Genomic DNA, 21,149 nt, shown 5'->3' on the forward strand with positions numbered 1-21,149 from the left:
ATCAAACAAACTTATTCTTCATGGAAAAATAGTTCCGTGTTATATTTGAAGCCAGAATGAATAAATACAACAAAGTTATATTTGTATCGTGACGGTAATGAGAGCGGTGTCATAAAATTAACAAAGAATATGATACTCAGTTTTGTTGATTTTTTTTTTTTTCTTCCCCCGTTTTGATTTCCATCCATCCATTTCTACTTTAACAACAATTAATTTGTTTATCGTCATGATTGTAGTATTACCTATTTATATTCTACTACAGACGGACAGTATTACCGTATACGGTATTTTTCTGTATAAATTATATATATATAAGAGCTGTCAAAATTAAAGCATTAACTATTAAGATTAATTTAAATTTGATAACGCACCAAAAAAAATTAACTCAGTTAACTCATTTACTTCCTGTAGCAGCTGACCTCTGCTCACTGTGCAGCCAAACTTAGAGGAGAGTCACAGTCGCAAAGACGGACTTTTACCTAGTTTTACTTTTAAAAAGTTGCTTGACGGCTCATTGGAGAAATCCAAAATACTTTGCACACTTTGCACAGCCAAATTCAAATACCATATTGGTTGTACGTCATATTGGTTGTACGTCTTTGCACAGCCAAATTCAAATACCATATTGGTTGTACGTCTTTGGTGTATCGTTCAACTGTTGTATTTTACAGGAAAAGAATCGTATTCAATGATCAAAGAAAGCTATTAGAACAGTTTTTGAAACGAAATATACTTTTATTTTTTTCCACATTAGTTCCAAGATTTTACTCAAATAATGGTTCCAAGCTTTGTAAAAAATTGTATTTGAAAAATACGATTAATCACGATTAATTATAGAAAAGTTGCGATTAATTCGTTACAAATTTTAATTGTTTGACAGCACTAATATACATATATATATATATATATATATATATATATATATATATATATATATATATATAGATATATAGATATAGATGTCACTTTATCAGTGACTTCACAGTTACAAAAGTAAAACAGTAAATTAAAAACATTAAGAATAATGACATGACAGGGCAAGGCAGTGTTATGTTTTCCTTATGTTCCTTTGAACCCAAACTTTTCTCTGATTACACTTTGTTGGCGTACAGACGTTGTCAGTCAGGTCCAAAGGCATTGACCTTTAACCTATGGAGAAGTACTTCCAGGTGGTGCCTCTCTGCTCTTGCCCTGACACCAAGCAACAACGTCCTGCAGTTACACGCACACGCAGACACAGGAGTGTTGATCCTATACAAGCAATGGCCTGGCGGCTCAGAAATGTCACATGAGCTCCCTTAACATGCCATCTTAGTTAACCGGGGACTGTCCCGCTCCTCACGTGTGTTTTGGACGCACGATTGACGATAAGAACTCTTTTAAATAACTGCTTTTTTTTTTTTTTACCAGCAATCTTGCTGTTTTTGGTGTTACAGTGTCTTGTTGATAAAAGGGCACGTTCACAGCTAAACCACGAAACTCAACAAAATTACTTCATCTTGTTATCGCATATTTCCACCAGGACTTGTCAAAGTTTCGCTTGTATGTGTGCAGCATTCTCTTTCTCTTCTCTTTCATTTTTTTTGTTATGTCATAACAAGAAATCCTGAGCTGGACAGACTGCAAACCTGTGTCAAAGTGTATCCATACTAAAAGTGAGAGTCTGAAATTAATCTGTCCTTCCAACACAACTCAGTACAGCTCTGCTTACCTTTTGGATTTGCTGTCTCTTAAAAGTGTCTGTGGAACTTTGCCCAGCCTTGCTGCCAAGTCATGGGTGGGGAAACTACGCTATTATGTAAATAAGCCCCGCGCATCTAGGAATGGGAAGATAAAAGATTTAATTGGTTCTTTAGTTTCACACGATGGGTGGTCAAGCACTTCGGAAGCCTGTTTGTATCCAAGTACGTAATTAACAATTCTCCACAACATGACATCTTATTTAAGTAGTATCTTGCAATAGTTGAAAATAACTCTCCAAACAAATGTTTTTGACCAGCGGGGTCTCCCAGGGGTCAATCCTGGGAACCCTATTGTTCAATTTGACAGCAGGTGGACATGGGCCCGTCGTCTGTCATTGCCTCAAACAGATCAGTGTGTGAATGTAAATTAAGTTTCTCCAGTTAAACTCAGACACAAATAAAATCACAGTTACCGGTACATCTGTGGCCCACATCCCCAAGGAAAGTTTTATCAGTCACCTTGAGACTCTCCCTCTTAAACTTAATAAACGAGTTGGAAACCTAGTTGACTCATCAAAGGAATAGTGTCCAAATCGGATAAAACTAATCCATGTATTTGTCTACAGCAGGTTAGACTACTGCCATGACCTGCTTTTTGGGCTCTCTTAACGAGCTATAAGACAGCTGCAGTACATCCGGAATGATGCTGCTTGGACTCGAGTCCTAACTGGAACCTGTAAATAGGACCATATTAGCCAAGCGCTCAGGTTTCTGCATTGGCTTCCTGTTGCTCAGGGAATAGCCTTTAAAACAGCTCGGCTTGTGTACAAGCCTCTTCAAGGTCTCGCGGCAAACTGCATCTCTGGCATATCTGCCTTTTGAACCTTCACTGGCCCTAAAACCCTCAGGGAGTGATCCAGATTCAGGGCGGCATTTGTGTTTTCTGCTGCTAAAATCTGGAGTCGTCTTTCAGATGAGCGTTGTCCGACAAACGTTTTGCTCTGTTGATATAGTCGCTAGCAAACTGGAATTAGAAAATAAGAATTTTTTTATCCGAATGAAATAAGAATCAGGCGTAGATTCGTTGCTTCGTGCAAAGTAGTTATTCCAATCTTCTCCTTGTGTGGCGAAAACCGAAGACCGGTGTGTTGCATCAGCGAAACTGCAAAGGATATCCTATTTAGGTCCTTGGTCTAGTACTTAGGAATGTTGGTGTGTGTGAACTTGGGGAATCTCTTCTGAGCACAAAGAACAATCATCTGAGGAGTTTACAGTTTTGCATTCTTCACAGGTGCCTATGAGCATTCTTATTGAACGAGTAATCTTCCCAAAGGAGACTACGGCGGCCCGGAGAGTCACGCAAGTCTTAGTTATGTCATTCTTTCTGCGCTTCCACCGGAGCCCTCTCAGCTCGTCTGTGAAACATTAAACCCGCAGTTAGCAATGCGGTGACTTGTACGAGTCAATCACTTGCTCAACACAGCCGTGTCAGACACGCCACCCGAGAAGGGAGGCCGACCTATCGATGAAAATGTGCTCGGTCAGATGAGTCATTTCGTGGATTTTTCTTTGCCGGAATTCTGGGGGGTCTGTCACCCGCGCAGACGAGTGAACTGGAATCTAACGGTATGAGGAGGAGAATTCTGTTGAATGAATGATGGCAGCTGCACGGGTCCAGTTCCATCCGGTTGACTCCTTCGTTTCCGTCCTCACATTCAACCTGTTTCTGTGACAGAAAAGACATGACAGAGCAACATTCCTGTGCTTTATTGCACACTCGTTTCCATTCCTCCACTTGTTGTCTCTCTTTTCAAGAAAATAGAGCACAAAGAAGATGTAGATACCAGTCTCGACTTTTGTCCTACTTTTAAAAGTGATACTGATCGTCCCTGTGTACAACACCAGTAGCAACATGGTTTTTCGTAATCTGCTGCTCGGTGTTTCGTGTTGATATTTGTCGTTTTACGTCAGCGCGGCGAAAACGTGCAAATTCCACACAGGAGGTGGGTTGGTTTAAAACCATTTCACTTCCTTTACATTTTGTGTACAAAATGCTGATCTTATGAGAGCCATGTTTTACCGATTTTTATTTATTTATTTTTCTTAAAGTTTTGCCATTGGACATTTAATTACCTGGCTGCTGATGCTAACACTATCATTTTGTTTGATGGTAAACAATTTATCCCGTCCGCTTCTGAAATGATGGTTGCCCATACCCGCACGCATGCACGCACGCATGCACACACGCACATCTTTCAGCTCATCTGACTATACCTGCATTGAGCTTCGGGATTACCCCAGTAAGAAGTTGTCTGTCGACGCTTGCGGCGCGGCACTAATGGAGCGGTTCAAGAGTGTTTTGAGGTGCATGTGTGCAGGCCCGTGGCTTTAGCGTTGACCGAGGAGCCAATGAGCTGTTTCCTCATATTTGAGCTGAATGGATGACCTCACTCACAAAAAAAACAACCCAAAAAAACCTTAAGTGACATAAGGAAGTATTTCATAGTGCGGCCAGACGTGTGCAAGAGTATTTGCGTGTTTTTTCGGAGGCGTCTTTGATGGATTTAATCAGCCCACCAGGGGGCTGAACCCTTTGACCTCTGTGTCCAACTTTGATCTAGCAACGTGTTGCCCGGGGGATTTGTGATGGACAGCTCAAGAATTAAGAGCTGGAGTTGACACGGACACACTTTTCAAAAATATCACCCGCTTAGTTACATTGCTTTCGCAAAGCTTACGTACGGACGGAGGCCATGTCAAAAGAGAGGGGAGACACCAGATGGCTGACACAGACATCAGGCCCAGATGAAGAATGTGGATAATGGCGTCAGAAAATGTAAGATAACAAATGTCCGGATCCAAATCTGGGATTTCGAGTCTTGCAGCACGTGCCACCAGGGAACTGTTTTCGATATACGACGTAGGCCCACCTTCTTCATTTAGATGCGCCCCCCTCCCTAACTTGGATACCAGTAATACATCCACATTCCAGCAACACTTTTTACTTCTGGAAGTAAGTTTCCGCTAAAGAGGAACGTTATGCTCTCCGCGGTCACCCAAAGTCTGCGATGAATAACAAACAAGCTGCCAAGACAAATCATGCCATGTTTTTAGCCCCCCGAGTTATAAAAGCTGCCATTCAGTCATGTTGCTGTCACCCTCACAGCGCAGTTCCTCAGGAAGATAAAAGGGTCAACGAGACGAGGAACGCGCGGAAAGTGATGTGTCCTTTGGCCTCGCAAACACACACACACACACGCGCGCGCGCGCACACACGTAGCCGGCGCCGTATCTGTGCCTTTGTGGCAAATGAGCACAAGGGGGATATTTACATTGATTTGCTAGGATGTCTGCAATACTGCAAACTGCATGTTGGTGTTTTGCTAAGCAGATAAAAAAGACCCTGACTTGGCCGCGCGGAAAAATGTAAGGACGTATCGCCGGCAATCAGGAGCAATGGGCAGGATGCACTCGGCTAAATAAATACCGAGCGACGCTTTGATAAATGTGTCACGGGCCCATGGCCCGCATTCTCTGGACACCCTGTTCCTTTCTTAAAGAACAAAAAAGTAAAGAAACAAGAATCAGTCTCGGATACTAATAATTTTGGAGTATTGAAATAGTTGAGTATCAACATTATTACATCTTAAATATATGAAATCAATATAATCGGTAAAAGTCAGTCGGTAAACGCGAGTTTAAAGCATGCTCCGGGCAGCGGGTGCAGCAGTCAAACAAGTTATCTTCCATCAATGCGAATTACGGGCTCTGGATGTTGGGTGGGGCAAAACATTGCATAAGCACTATTTTTAAATGCATACAATAATGGCCATGACTCTGCAGAAAACAAAACAAGTTTTAAAAAGTAACTGCAACAGTTATTTTTAATTCCTCCAGTGTAAGGTATAACTATGGTCAAATAAAGAAGTTTAATTCAACAGTAAGGCAGGGACGATGCACGTTGGTCCCGATACGATACGGAGCCCGATACTTGGGTTACGATCGGATACGTATTGCGATATTTAAACATTATAAAAATATACATAAAAAAAAAACTGAGGCGTGTGTTTCCAAAGTTTTAACCTAAGTGCCATTTGAGATTTATTCAAGTGTCACGTTTCAAAAGTGCATTCCATGAACTGTTCCTGAGACACAGGAGTGCAATAAATAAAACTCCAGTCACAAAGCTCAACTTTAAGGACCTCAAATGTCCCAAAAGTATGTTATAGAACATACACAACATAACATCAGGTCTTTAAGGTATCGATACTACATCAACGTATCAACGATAAATACACATGCTTTGTTAATGTCAAAAACGTGCGAAAAGGAAACTCACTGACTGACTCCAGTTGCTTATCAAGGAAAAACTGCAATTATAAAAATACCTCAAGAGCTCACTGTTAGACTGCTTAGCTTATTCATAATGTTGTCTTATTTAGCCAGCGCTATTTATCAACAGTACATAAACAGCGTGTTTACTATGGAAATGATAACTGCTTTTTTTTTTTTGGAGCAGATTATGTGAATGATTTGTGTGTGCTAGAAGCACAGAAACATTTTCCTATTATGGAACATGCTGCTCAGTGTTTACAAGCTAACAAGTAACAACAGTCTCATTTCATATCTCCGCCAAAGGGAATGTCGGTACGGACTAAAATATTTCATTTTAGGATTGCACCCAAACAAGCACGATGTTTATGTTGTTTTTGGTTTTTTTTCCAAATTTGAGACCACAATATAACGATAGCTTCTTCTAAATCCAAATATCAGCAGCCAGCGTCATGTCAAAGAGTTTAGCGTACTGGAGCGTTGGGGTCACACCTGCGAAGCGCTACTGTAACACCTGTGAGTGTGCAGGTGGTACAGTAGAGGCTTCCGCATGACGCAGCTGTCAGATGCTGAGCTCAGCGTGCGTAAAGGATTGATGCGCACGTCAGAGACTATGACAGATAAGACCCACAAAGGCCGGCACGTGACTCTTGGCATCTAAACTTGTTTAAAAAGCTCTTCCGCTGACCTCATGTGAACTTTCCCACTGGTTTGCCGCCATCATTTTCAGAAGGGTGCAAACTTTGGTCGCAAGAGCCCGAGTGAGCATAAGTGGTTCAGAGAATGGATGGATGGATTGAAAGTCATCAGTCTTTCAATAATTGTGAAAAGTAACTTTTCCCATGCCTCTGAGGCCTTCTTTTTAAATCAGACTGCCATATATAACTATTCAAAACAACAATATAAATGAGTTTATAAGCAAATATACCGTGTATGTATATATGTATGTGTATGTATACATGCATATGTGTATATCATCGCAGTCCTGTGAAAAATGTATCTCCAATTTTGGAAACTTTTTAAATTTTCACATTAATGCGATGTCTGTAACACGGAAACATCATTCATGTAAAAATAAGAAAATGAAAAAGAAATGGAGATAACTGTTTTTCACATGACAGCGACGATATCTATATATATTTATATGTATATATATGTATGTATATGTATTCTATATATATATATATATATATATATATATATATATATATATATATATACATGTATATATATGTGTGTGTATGTATGTATGTATACACATATATATGTATGTGTATATGTATTTTATATATATATATATGTATGTGTATGTATGTGTATATGTATTTTATATATATATATATATATATATATATATGAATGTATGCGTGTATATATCTATGTATATGTGAAAATAACAGCATGTCTTGCAGTTATAGTACGAATATATGTATGTGTATATGCATAATATATGTACATATATATGTATGCGTATATGCATAATATATGTACGCATATGTGTATATATGTATGTGTATATGCATAATATATGTACGGTATATGTGTATATATGTATATGCATATATGTATATGTGAAAATAACGGCATGTCTTGCAGTTGTAGTACACAAAAGTAACTCCAATTTATTTTAATTGCACACCTCATGAAACCAATGTTGCGTAACCTGCCAACTCTTCTACTGTAAGGAATTCTTTTGCCACTTACTGTAAAATGAATCGCTCAAGGTTCAGTTTGGGTGACCCTTGTTTGGGTTAGACGTGTGTGACAGCGTATTTATTGTCAGCTGAATCACTAACTGTTGACAGAGTCGGACTTTTGTTTGGGAAAAAAAATCTCCCTGACTATGCTGCAGGTGCTCCCAATCTTGTTATGTTTGCGCCGCGGAGATAGCAGCCAAGCAGTGAGCGAGAGGGTACAGGGCGAAGCGACATTAGCACGGTAGCGGAGCTGCAACATCCAGCGCAGTAAAATAGCTGACTGATCAGATAAGATGGCTTGATAACATAATGTGTAAACCTTTTGTGTGTGTGTGTCTAGGTGTGTGCGCGCGTATGTGGGTTTATCTGGAAGTAGGTAGTCATTGCTTGTTGTGACACGCCACTGCGCAAGGTTTCTAGTAGGATAACTTTCACCCTTGAGACACACAAGTGAACACTTTGAAACAAGGGCTGTATGCATTCATCGACTGCTCTGAATGGCGTGTTTTTAAGTCAAAACAAAGATGGCTAGAGAGAGTTGTGAACACATTGGCGTTGGCACTTTAGAGTGCCTTGTTGTTGGCTTTGAGTGTATGCACGTAAAAACGAGGATGGGCGGGAAGTACGACGTGGTCCAGGTAGTTTGCCGACATGGCTACTTTAGAGCGCCTTGTTGTTGCGGCGTGAAAAAGCTCCGCGATGACACAGTGCATCGCAACACATCTCAATTATATTGCAATATGCAAGTGTAGAGCCCTTTTCACACTGCACTCACTCAACGTGAAAGGGAACAGAATGGCGGTGTCGCACCTGTTGCCCACGTGGCCGTATTTGGAAGTGCTGATGTAGCAGAACAGGAAGTAAAAAATTGAGACTTTAGCCGCTGTTTTAGATGAGAAGTAGAGCTCCATTTGACAAGATGTATCTTTCATTGTTGCAAAAGAAAGCCCTTGGCTCTGCTCATTTTAAAAGGGAAGTCAACCCCCCAAAAATCGTTGCAATATGTTCTATGGAGCCCCACTAGTCTACACTTGATATTCAGATTTATATTGTGTTTGTGGAATACGAGTTAAGCAGCAAAACCCACCAGTTTTTATCCATCTCAGGGGGCGGCCATTTTGTCACTTGCTGTCGACTGAAAATGACATCACAGTTGCTCAGCAACCAATCACAGCTCAGCTACAGAAAACAGGTGAGCCTCGATAGGTCGTTACCTAAGCCCCGAGCGACTGTGATGTCATTTTCAGTCGACAGCAAGTGACAAAATGGCCGCCCCCTGAGATGGATAAAAACAGGTGCTAGGCTGAGTAGAGTGCAGTGTCTTCTGGTGCTGTTTTTTTTTTTGTCTTCTCACCAAACATGGAGGTGAATCCCTAAATGACGTGACGGGACCACAGTCTACAGCCGTCACTGTTCACATTTTCCACAGACTCGCTAATCAGCGTTGCGTGGGGGGCACGCAGGGGCCTCTGTGGCGACAGACACCGTCTAGGGGAAATGGCTCTGAATGGAAATATGCGTGGAATGTGTTGCAAAAAGACCAAAAAAAAATAAAATAAAGAAGATAATGTTCCATCAACAGACCAAATGACAATGACAATTACCACAATCTTATCGGTGACGCGACGGGGAAGCACCACTTGTGGTCACCCGTTGCATATCATCCACGTCTATTTTGACGTGTCATTTCCAATTTCATTTATCAAGGTCGAGTTTGACATTTGCTGTCCATAATGATTATTACAGTAAGTGAAAGCAAGAGTTCTGTGTCGTAAGCTTTTATTCGGGAAGAAATCATATTCAGTAACTTGTCCCTGCATGCAGTGGCGTCGGTTGTCAACGCCTGGATCAAATATTTTTGCCCTCCAACCAGTGGACCTGAAGCGCTCCCTGATATTGAGTCTTTTTTTTTTTTTCTTTCATGCCATCATATTTATTTACATGTTCATGTTCAGCAACAAAGATGGTAAATCCACATCCAGAAAGTGATCCTGTCACAGTTTGGCTTAATGGAATGACCCTTGAAAACCTGAAGTTCTCCCAGAAATTCAACACTTACAAAATGATTAATATCTCAGCTCCTGTAGCAGACAGAAACATAATTCCAAAAGAATTAAAGAGCTTAGACATGTGCCTTTCACACAGGCAGAATTTATTATCATTTACTGTTTCAATCGAAGATGTAAAAATAACGTGTCAGTGCAAGAGAAGCACTATTTTAATTTTTTTTTAAATCGAGTGGTAATTACCATCCTCTATTCTGTTATAAAGACGTCAATATCGTAATTGTCTTCAAACCATATCATATCACGTTCGACTGGTTCCACTGGTCGTGCACGTCGTCTATATATCACTGCCGTTACTTATCAGAGCTCCGGCGATCGACAGCGTCTGCCATTAGCCTACCTACGGCTCGAAAAAAATGCCACGACATCCTCTCGCGACACCGTCACGTGCATATGCGGATGCATTAAATTGGTTAAGAGACGGAGAATTGGATTAAAAAAGGACAGTGACGTATCCGCTCTCCCGGTTTGAAAGGTAGAAAGACGCAACAGCGCTCCTGGCTCTAGTGGTAGAAACGCGGTTATTCGCTCCCTGGCTTTAAGCCGCAGCCTTCTCATCAACTGAGCTTGTTTACCTGTCGGTTGAGTAGAAGCCTCTTAAACCAAACCGGGGCAGTGTTTTTACTTTCGGTTGCTGGATTTCCCATCTCTGTTCAGCAATGTGAATGTGAGCCAAAAAGTCCTTGTTAGCATGTTTAAAAGTCAGGTCACATTTTATCGTGACAAATACACATCACAAAAAAAGTGTTGTTTTTTTTCATCAGTGCGAAAAGGGGATAAGAAATAGTACCCTTCAATAGTTTCCGAAGTCTGTTGATTTTGAAGATTGGCATCTTTGCATTATTTCCGTTGCCTTGTAACATTGTAGCATGGAGGCAAAATATTAGACACAGCTGTCACAAATCTTTTAACATGATCAGTCTTCACATCATGAATACCTTTTAATTAATAACATGATTGAAGGATGATTTAATAAGAAGACATTAGCCTAGCGCCCCCATGTTGACAGTAGTGAAGAATGTCAAGTTCCAGGCCCCAACATGAACAATGGTGGCGGCAATCCGTACACAATGACATGTTTGAGCCGCAGACGAGCATGATTGCATATTGCAATGAGTCCAACACAAGTTTATCAGTTGGCAGCCTTCCTATCAAAACAACAACACGTAGCCTACACAAATACACTTGCTGCAATGGGAGGACGAGTTGGCACTGGACGTGTTGTGGTCAACCATTACTGTGTGATTGCATATGATTTAGATCAGTGGCTCTTCAGCTTTTTCAAGCAAGTTCCACCTAAAAAAAAAAAAAAGACACAGTCACACTCAAGTATAAAAATCATAACCAACAATAGAGTACAGTAGCGTAGTAGGCCCAAGTGTTCGAAAAAGAGGTCAAAAATTCTTTGTGTACACGTTTATGTTTACAGTTACTAAATTTAAGGCGGGAAAAAAAGTCATGCCTGTATACAAGAGAGGATTAAATTAGCAAGCGAGAGAGTCGCTTGTCCAGGTGCTTCACAAACATTTCCCCTTTAAACAATGACTTGACACCATGCCGGTATGAATCACAGATGAAATATCATTTTCCATGGCTTTCAGAGCTTTCCACACACCTGTGGTGTCCGTCAACGTTTACCTTGGGCGTCCTTCGCGAGGGATTTGCATCGTGTGTAGAGCGAGGCCGCGTATATAAAAGAGAAGGAGAGAAAAAGCGTCTCATGGCTGGTCATGTAAACAAATACAGTTGACAAAAGAGAGTGGAGCAAAAAGCATAGAAAAGGCTCCTGATGCATAACATGTGCGTGCCACTTTAAGTCCGTGTCCTGATTAATTTCACCCCGAGAACCCGAAGGTTTGGACGCTTGTCTTAATATTTAGTCTGATAGTGTGACGATACGCTAGATTTATTAGCTGCTAAAGCCCAAACGGCCATTTCCGTCACAAGACTTTATTTTTGCGATGAGGTAATACCAAACAATGTAATTTTTTTTTTTTAAATAACCCGACGAAGGCAATAGCTTGAATACCAAGACGCTGTGTAACTGTCTTTCTGATTCCCTTAAACTGAACTAAGCAATATTTGGAGGAATTAATAATCACATTAAAACACAGTATTATTGGCATCGGTAAATGTACTACATATAAATGTTATTTTGGATGTAAAAAGTCTACACACCCCTATTCAAAAGCCAGGAAGACCATTTAAAATAATTTCAAAACTTGTTCCTCCACTAATCTGACCTATGACTTGTATACCACAATTGAATATAAAAAAAATATTCTGCGGGGCGAAAGTAAAATTAACAACAGAGATAAACTAGTTCCTCCCTCATATGCCTCAGAAGGCTATGTTCAAAATCAAACAATCACATTCGAACGATTGCTGAACAGGGTGAGCATACCTGCTATCATTTAAAGTGCCTCGGTTTAACAACAAATAAAGTTCCGATGTTCTAGGAGGCTTTTCTTGACAGCAGTCAAGTAGCCTGAAGTGTGCTAACACTCACGGGTATTTGGAGCTGTTAATAATTCCCATTATTATTAATGAATGTTTATAATAAAAACAGTCAAGCTAAATAAAAGTAGGCTTACTCTTTCACAAACAATCGGTCAATTTAGGAGTTTTATTACATCTTCACACACCAATTAATTTTCAAAAAATCATTTAGAACAAGGTCGATTTTATTTATTTATTTGTTTATTTTTTGTACCATTAAACAAAAATAAAAGTCAAAATGTTTGTATCGAGATGGGGAAAAAAATGGAACAGCTTGAAGTCTTGTCCAAATGTATAAACACGTTCTGTAATGCGCCTCTAATGTATACATGTAGGCTCTGTGCAGAAAGTTTATTTATCATTTCTGGCATCTCTGAACTCAATTTGGACAAAAAGCTCAAGCGCTGACCCCTTCATGAAACGAGGTTGCGCAATTCCAAGCATTCCTAACGTTGCCCCCGTTCATATGAGCAACAGGTGGAAGCCCCCTCACGCCTTCTGCGTCCCTTTAAATCAAACCCAGCTGTGCAGTTGCGAAGCGTCTCACGTTCACGTCCGTCAGCTCAGCACCACTCCAAGTATCCAAGGGGGATATTCCCATCAAGTTTTACACGGCGTCATGCCTGATAGCTCGGGAGACACTCGGTTGGCACGCGGGATTACAGGCAGGCGGGGTGCTGAGAGGTGCCTGCGCGCATTCCGAGCATTAGTTTTGAGAAGTGTGTCACCGCTCCTTTTCTATTTAAGTTCCACCATAGTGCATTTGAGGGTTCAACCTGAAATGTCCCCAAAAAGCTCAATACCGATCACTTTTTGTGAGTGTATCGAAGTGCGCGGAATGCTAACTTGGGCGTGTTGAGGTAGCGCGCGCGTCAGATGTCGAGGCCCATCGGCCCCGCCCCGATGTTCCCTTTCTATTGTTAGCTGCCGAATTCCTGCCGAGCGCTGGAGATTCTTCGCTGTGTAATGGGCTATTATGCTAGCTCGCACGCTATTCAATAGACTAATGACTTGTGTCAAAAGCTAACGTCCCGGGGGAGTTACTTGCATTGAAGTGAATAGTTCAGGGGGTGACGGCCATTGTGTTGTGTCGCCGGCCCAGCCCGGCCCGCTTGCGTGTTAACCTTCTTTGGAGTGCAAGTATATTATGCAAGGAGGGATGGCGGTGCAGCGGTGCTCTCGCAGAACCGAACGCTTTATTGGGACGAAGCTGACTCATGAAGTAAAGGCCATGTAATTGTGTTTTAAATAGAATGATGGAAATGTCAACCTGATAAGTCTTCTTCTGATACTATCGCATATGGTATACTTCAGGTGAATGTCAGTGATTTGGAATGTTGTAGAAATGAAAAGAAAAAAAAAGTAGTTCAATTAAAAAAAAAAAGTGAAATTCATATTATAGGAAGATGGACAATTGCCAACCAAAATTATATATGAAAAATCCATTTTTCATATGGCATTTCATGTGATGGCCATAAGATATATTTGAATAATATTGTAATTTAATGAGAAGCATTTGCGTAATCCATCACACATTCACAGTTCACTATTCACAAATTCACCCATTTATATTTATTTATATTTGCCCGTTGTCTAAATAGGAAAGTAATGCAATAATATGTTGAAGTGATACATCTCAACCGAGGAACAACTTTGTATATTGGGAGGAGCTAGTTTAGCCTGGGTTTTAGTGGAGAGTCTTGATTTTTTTTTTCTCTAAATTAAATAATCCAAATTATTACGCTGTACGAATTATCCTAAGTAATAACATTCCGGCCTGATGAAATGAATAAATAAATAAAAGCAAGTCTGCACGTTGCATTTTTAAAAGCTCAAATTTTTAAGCGAGTTGGAGCACACAATTACAATTTGCAATTACGGTAAATATTTGCATGATAATGACTAAAACTTCAGTATATATGGTAAATGTTCTTACATTGTCTGTAACCTTAAAATGTCAAGCATTGGTTCCGTCCTAAACAGAGGACCCCCTGGTATTTATTACTACTACCTGTCTTTACTGCTGTTTTTTTTTTTTTTGTGCTATTTCTTGGCTGGGCTCTGTCCCTATTGTGACTGTATCTACTAGGCCTCATTACAAGACACAACACATGAACATTCAGTGGTGGGGCTGGATACATGAAGTCCGCCGATATAACGTCGGTGTTCACACCCACAATGGCGCAACCGCCATACTATTACATACATATTTTTAAATACACCAGCTTGCACGTCTCTGAAATTACCAACACCCATTCTAACCTGCCTCTGTGCACGTATATGCTATTGGAATGCGGGAGGAAGCCGTAGTAATGACAACAAACCAACACACGCCAGAGAATAACATGCAAATTCCATACATGACACGCAGCCCGAGCCAGGATCTAAACCCACAACTCAAACCTGTGAGGCAGACGTGCTTCCCAATAGTTCACCGTTCTGCCTGGTTGACTTCTTTTACGCTTCAGTTAGAAAAAAAAAAAGAGATGTGATACTCTTAATAACTGGCGGTCATTAGTGCAATTGTGCAGTCCTGCACCTGAGCTCATATCGTGCAATACCCAATATTCCCCACTACTGTAATACCGTGCAATACTCAACATTCCCCACTACTGTTAGTCTAGTTTTATTTTTATCCAATGCTGTTCCTTACATTTCACTACAGCACTGCAGCACTGTCACTTAGAGTATTTTTTCCTCTGTACTATGCACAGGCCGAAATGAGTGTTCCTCATATTTTTTATGTAGATGTAGGTTGGTGTGTATACACATGTGTATATACACATGCTACTGCGTATATCTACATAGGTTTGATTCTAAATGTTTGCCGTCAATGTTATACATTAATGGCCACATTATGCCGCCGCCCCTGTGTGACCTATATCTTTGCTACTGTAACAATGAAAATTTCCCCACTGTGGGATCAATAAAGGCATTCTTATCTTATCTTATCTTAATCTTCGCATCGTTTTCATGTTTTACTGTAAATTTAATTTTACCTTTGTGATTGCAAGGCTGGATTCATGGAATGTGGAAGTGTCCAAAATCATCATGATGAATTACATGATGTGTTTCGACTGTATTGTAGTTTCCTGGTTCAATAACTCATAAAGTTAATCATTTTTTTTTTCTTATATAACTGCCTGTCCTGACTGACTCCGCGTCAGACATGTCTACAGCTGTTTTGCAAATAAGAACCGGGTTGATCTGGATACTTTGGCATTTGTGCTGTTAATGTTATTGGCCTCTACACACAGAAACAGTAACCGTATTTATTGCTAGCAGCCTCAGGCACAGTCAGTCTAATTAGAATACATCTGCCACACGGCCTGCAGACTTAAAAGTTTTCCACCAATTTGCACCGGGTTGCTGTCTACTGCCAATTCAAACAATTTAACAATGAGTGATGGGAGTGAATTTAGTCGCACCGCCGCTTGAAGTGAACCCAAGAACAACTTGTATGACATTCACCACACTGCACGTAGATGACGGGAGCCAATCTGGAGGACTCCTGCAAGGCATGATGCCGTCCTCTAACGTAAAGAATGGTAAATATTTACATCAGTAGAAAATGTTGGCTTTTTTTCTTCCAACATTTTATCAATGGTGGGAAGTAACAAAGTAGAAATACTTACAATACTGGACTTAGATATTTCCAGGTATGTGTATTTATTTTTCGGACAAATTTTAGACTACATTTGAAAATAGTACTTTTAACTCGTACATTTGTCAAAAGCGGTTCGTTGTTTTCATCTGCAGATGACAACGGTGTAAAAAAAAAAAAAAAAAAAAAAGACGTAAACAGAGCGCAATAAAGTCAATTCTCGACATGGAGGAACTTGAAGCAGGGCATTCATGACGATGACGCAACAGATGCTGGGAAGCAAGATATTCCCCGTCCATGGCCTGCTTGAAGAAGAATTGTTTGATGTTGTCGGCACAAAGAATGATTTACAAACCACAAATTTGAACCAAATTGTAATCTCAACAAACATGAGGATGTATCATTAGATAATTGCCATTTTTTTTATTAGTCAGTTGACAAAAGCCCAAATAAATTTTTTTTAAAAATGCTGTTTTTTAATTTAACAAAAGTGATCAAATGAAGCTCAGCAACTGATTGCGGAAAGTCTTGATTTGTGTGTACAAGTGAACGAGAGAAGGTTCATTTTGGGAAAATAACAGACGCAGGACTGTGTTTAAAAGGCGATTAAAGCGCCGCAGCTGTAAATTGCCCTTATCTGCAGGCATCATCGGACCCGAGGTTCTCGGAGCCAGACAGAGAAAACGGAATACCGTAAGGGTGACTCATGTTTCGATGAGTCACGTCTCAGCAGGTGCTTGATGCTGAAGTGAGAAAGTTGAGAAAGATGATCATTCGGGCGGAATTAAGTCACTAATGATGTATAGCAGGGGTGTTTTCATATGCGGTAAATTATTTTATTATTATGTATGACTTATTTCGACAACCACATTTTTTTTTTGTATCCCATAAGAATAGATCTGCACCGGCCCCCCAAACGTGGTCGGGCGGGCAATAAAAACATCCCCCGTGTCGATAATTACATCTGGATCGGGACAGAAGTTCATTAACAAGTCAGTGTCAGGCTGCAGCACGTTAAGCTAGCTCTTGTTTTGATTCAGTGGCAATGCAACGGTAGCGTGTTTACTTTGAGTTTAAGAAGACAAGTGTCAACATGACATCTTAAAGTGCTTTGATGGTCAACATCATTCGACTCTCTTTAGTTTTAATGAGACCTAAAATCCCCGTCAACGCTTACCAGTTAGTATCTCGAGCCGCGCCGGACGGCAGGAGGAACAAAATTGGTCGCGCAAGTGTCACATTTCCAGACTGAATTTGGCGTACCAGTAATGTCCGTGCACCCCAGCATTTGTTTAACTCATTCACTGCCAAGGACGTATTTATTTGTCTTTTCACAGTCCAGCTATTCAATCCCAGGATTTTTTTTTTTTTCATTTTTTTCAAACGTTAGGGTAAAACAGGGTATGAGAATGTCTGTGAATGAGTTAATAGTCAAATGTTATTTTAGTACATAACATGAAGACAGTAAATGGACATTTCTGGTGTGGCGCTACACTTGTCTGACAAGAAAAAAAAATTGGCTTGGGATGAAAGTGGACAAAGTGTTGGATGCTTTGATCAAATTTAGATTTTTGTAAATCCAGCAGATGCAATGGGTCGCGGGGGGGAAAATAGTTGCCTTTTGCAATTGTGATTTTGTTGATCCAAGAAAATGTATTAAATTTAGTTTGTGTTTGAAATATGAATGTGATCCAAGTTACAGGTATATCATTATTAAACTCACTTTTTATGTGGGTTTAACATGCTCAACCCGAAGGTATTGAACTGGTTGACATAAATATTTATGTAATTATTTTTTCTATTATTTAATTTGAATCTAATGTAAATTCAGCTAAGGACAAAATACAAACTGACCATGTATTATTTATTCGCATTTTGTCAGGCTTGTCTCTCTCTTTTTTTGTTGTTGTTGTAAATATACCGGTATTATTCTATGGATTTTAATACAAAATTGTGGCACAGTCTTGTCTGACATTATTTTTAGCTCACGGTGGATGCACTCTTCCCCTGCTATGCTGTATTGATAAATCAAACACGAGTCGACTCAGGTTTAAATAAACGTGTACAAATTTATTCAAACATTTAGCCAGAATTTGGCATTTTGAGGTCAAAGCATTTCATGGAAATGACAAACCTAACGCAGAACCAATATGGCTGTCAAATAAAGGAAAAAATATACAAATAAATATGACAATATATAAAACCTCACACATTGAGGAGGAGAATACTTTTTAGGGAAAACCATTAAATTATAATTCCCATGAGCTGCATAGCTACATAGGGTCTTGCCGTAGACAGGAAGTGGTTCAGCCAGAATGGCGTGTTCCCGACTACATGTTGGCATGCAAGGTTTTTGAGAATTAGAATAATCCATAGATGGCAGTGAGTGTCTGATGTAATTTTTAAAAAAAGTATTGAAATGTTTCTTATGAAGTGCACACAGGTGATGATGAAGTAGTTTGACTGAGTTCTTGTCTTCAGCTTATCTTCTGAGATCTCAGCCCGCCGTCTCTGCGCCCGCGCTCTGCTTGGGATGCAATCAAGATGCAGGCGCTCACGTCGCCAACGCTGAGGTGGTCGCTGGAAGGGCTCCATGCACGTAGCATCCCTGAGGTATTCCCCTCCCTCCTCTGGCTTGACGGCTCATCTCTAGGAGCTCGTCCCCTGGGCCCGCCGCGTTCTCGCCCTGTGGCGCCGCGTCCAATTCGTCAGAAGCGGCTGCGTTTTGGTGGCGGCTCGGAGCCAGGGAGGCGTCGCCCTTCTCCGATTGTTCATCCTGCGCACAAAGACGGAGACGGCAATTAGGCATTTGAGACGGTCTTGTTTCAGGTTATGGGAAATTGTCATTGAAAGAGGAGGAGGGGTGAGCGTGTTAGTCACGCACTTCCGAAAATGTCAAAAACGCACTGGTAAATGGAGGAATCATTATTGTCCCATTATGAGGAGACACTTGAAAGCAAGATGAGCTAAATTAGACACAAACAGTTAGTCATCGTGTTTACCAAACCGAAAAGCGTTTACTAAACCGAAAAGCATGCGCTGTTACAAAATCAGTGACAAATAACAATGTGCTTGCTCAAAATTGCGTGTGCGTGTGTGTGTGTGGTCTGTAAGTCGGTACAGCCGTGAGAGGTCTTAAGATGTGCTGTAGGAAATTATCACATTTTGCCTAATTGGTCTTATTCCCTTCTAACAAAGAGACTTATGCTGACAGAGAGAACAAATAAATGATCTTCAGAAAGTATATAATTGATGTGTATCCACTTTTTGTGACATTTTCTGTGTCTTGGCTCACTCAAAGGCAACTTGAATGATCTTGTTTTCCCAAAACATTAAAAAAAAAAAAAAAGACTCAATTGTGCTATTCGGCTCATGGTAATGTAATTCTTTTATGGGTACAGTGGTGGGGTGTACTTTGAAACCAAGTATGAATTTAGTAGATTTTTCAGGCAGAATTTTTCTTTGTGGACATAAAACATTTGTTGATTGGCAATCAAAATGTTTGCTTTTGTACTCAAATATATAGTCTGTACTTTTTTACTGTTGAATCATTACAACATAGGCATTTGCTTATGGCTCCAATACCAAAACATGTCATTGAGTTTTATGCCTCAAAAAAAATATATGGCATCCCCGTTTTTATTTTTTCCTCACCTCTTGGTCTTGCTCGTGTCAGTCCCCATCTCGGGGCCGTCATCGGAGAGGATTTCAGTTTTTGATGTCTCATCCCTGAAAGACATAATGACTTCAAATTATATCCCCTATTTAAGAGCATTTAAGCAACCATGCACACAAACATGCCAGCGCAAGCTTAAAAGGTTGGTTTTTTTTTCCCCCCACCAATTTACTCCATGCTCACAGTAAATAAAGCATTCGTGACACAGCCAAATACTGCTTAATGATACTGTATGTGATTATGTATTATGTTAACAAGCAGTGAAATCAGATGCAAAGGACGCACCTGAGGTGGTTGTTGTTGTCCAGCCTCTGGCAGAAGTAAGTGCAGGTGAGGTCTCCCTGATGCAGGCACTGGCAGCGGGAGCGACTACTCTCGGTCGTCGTGGCAACCGGGACCGAACGTCTTTTCCTGGGGGCATTGCCCAAGCCATAAGAGACGACGCGCCTGGAAAGACAATAGAGAGTTGAGATCAAGATAACACACATAATAGTCATCACCTTGACTTGAATTCAAGATTTTTGACTCAGGGTGTCCTTATTGTATAGAAATGTGTATTTACAGCTCGAGAAAAAAAATCCACACTGAACTTTGTCTTTTTGACATAGTAATACGCAAAGTGAATTACAGGAACTGGACCCTTTTGTTGAAGATAGTTCACTTTTAATCCAGAAGGTTTCTTTCAAATTTAGAACTGAGGTCTTTCGGATCAAAGGTGAAATATCTTCAAACAAAAATCTGCCTCAATTCAACTTTTGTGTATTACCATGACCTGGGTGACTGATAACCTGCACAGGCATATAAATTGCTATTTTGACCATTTTTCATTTTCTGCAAATACATGTTATACATGACAAGACTTGTGCTATTTGGAATTTGAGAATGAAACAAAAAATGTTCTTTTTTTTCTAACCCAAATATAAATTACAATACCTATAAGCATAATTAGAGAAACTGCTCTCTTAATTTTCACCCCCGGATCTAGATTTGTGCACTATTATTATAGTCAGTACGAAAACATTTTTTGGGGGTCTTTTTACTTGAGGAGACACTTACTCAGGAGTGTTGACCCATATGATGTCCAAATGGCAGAAATAGACGCACTCCTTGTCCAAGAAAGTAGCGCACGAGCAGCGCTTTTTGCGCACATGGCGCACTTGGGAGACGGTGGGTGACGCTTCAACGGGCGCAGAGAACACTGAAATTACATAAATACAACATTGAAACAAGTGTTTTTATATAAATATACCGCAATTTATCCACATTTTAAAAATAAACATGAATTCAGCGTTTTCTTACCTGTGCTTAAAATCCAGGAGTGAATAACAGACAACACGGAAAGTAAAATGTAAATATCCATCGCTCCGGTTGAAATACGTTTAAAAGAGAAATAATCCAATAGAAGAAAAGTTAAGAAAAAAATAATAATATTAACGAGTGCCCGTGCTTTGCATCGAAGTGTCGGCGAGCGGTCTGGGAGGTGAGCACAGAAGTTTGTGTTGTTACTCGTCAATGTGGCCCCACATGTTCACTCTCGGCTTTATACAAGTACTTCGCCTACCTCCTCTTCCTCCTCTTCCTCCTCCTCCTCCT

The 21,149-nt window shown here is 40.3% G+C and overlaps 1 protein-coding gene and 1 long non-coding RNA gene across 3 annotated transcripts in view; one reads left to right on the forward strand and one right to left on the reverse strand.

The window, feature by feature from the left end:
* The window catches only part of LOC147132408 (uncharacterized), a 33,423-nt gene extending 14,144 nt beyond the window's left edge, over positions 1 to 19,279 (forward strand). For both annotated transcript variants that reach the window (XR_015082061.1, XR_015082060.1), the window contains exon 4: positions 18,362 to 19,279. This is a non-coding gene — a long non-coding RNA (uncharacterized LOC147132408). The remainder of the gene's footprint in view (positions 1 to 18,361) is intronic.
* Positions 17,930 to 21,110, reverse strand: edn1 (endothelin 1). The gene is made up of 5 exons (XM_086014376.1): positions 20,856 to 21,110; positions 20,613 to 20,754; positions 19,842 to 20,003; positions 19,535 to 19,609; positions 17,930 to 18,656 (listed from the first exon to the last, which is right to left on the reverse strand). The coding sequence occupies exons 1-5, from the start codon at positions 20,914 to 20,916 to the stop codon at positions 18,530 to 18,532; spliced, it is 567 nt and encodes a 188-aa protein (XP_085870502.1). The 5' UTR covers positions 20,917 to 21,110; the 3' UTR covers positions 17,930 to 18,529.
* Positions 21,111 to 21,149: the final 39 nt, after the last annotated feature.

This window comes from Filicampus tigris, chromosome 18 (genome assembly GCF_054856515.1).
Source record: "Filicampus tigris isolate MCC_2025a chromosome 18, RoL_Ftig_1.0, whole genome shotgun sequence".
NCBI classification, from domain to species: Eukaryota; Metazoa; Chordata; class Actinopteri; order Syngnathiformes; family Syngnathidae; genus Filicampus; species Filicampus tigris.

Bases quoted from the DNA above. Each gene is read 5' to 3' on its own strand.
- edn1 (XM_086014376.1), bottom strand. From the start codon at position 20,916: ATGGATATTTACATTTTACTTTCCGTGTTGTCTGTTATTCACTCCTGG. The intron at 20,755-20,855 runs GTAAGAAAACGC...ATGTAATTTCAG, and splicing joins CTCCTGGATTTTAAGCACAG to TGTTCTCTGCGCCCGTTGAA. The intron at 19,610-19,841 runs GTGCGTCCTTTG...TATGTCTTTCAG, and splicing joins GACAACAACAACCACCTCAG to GGATGAGACATCAAAAACTG.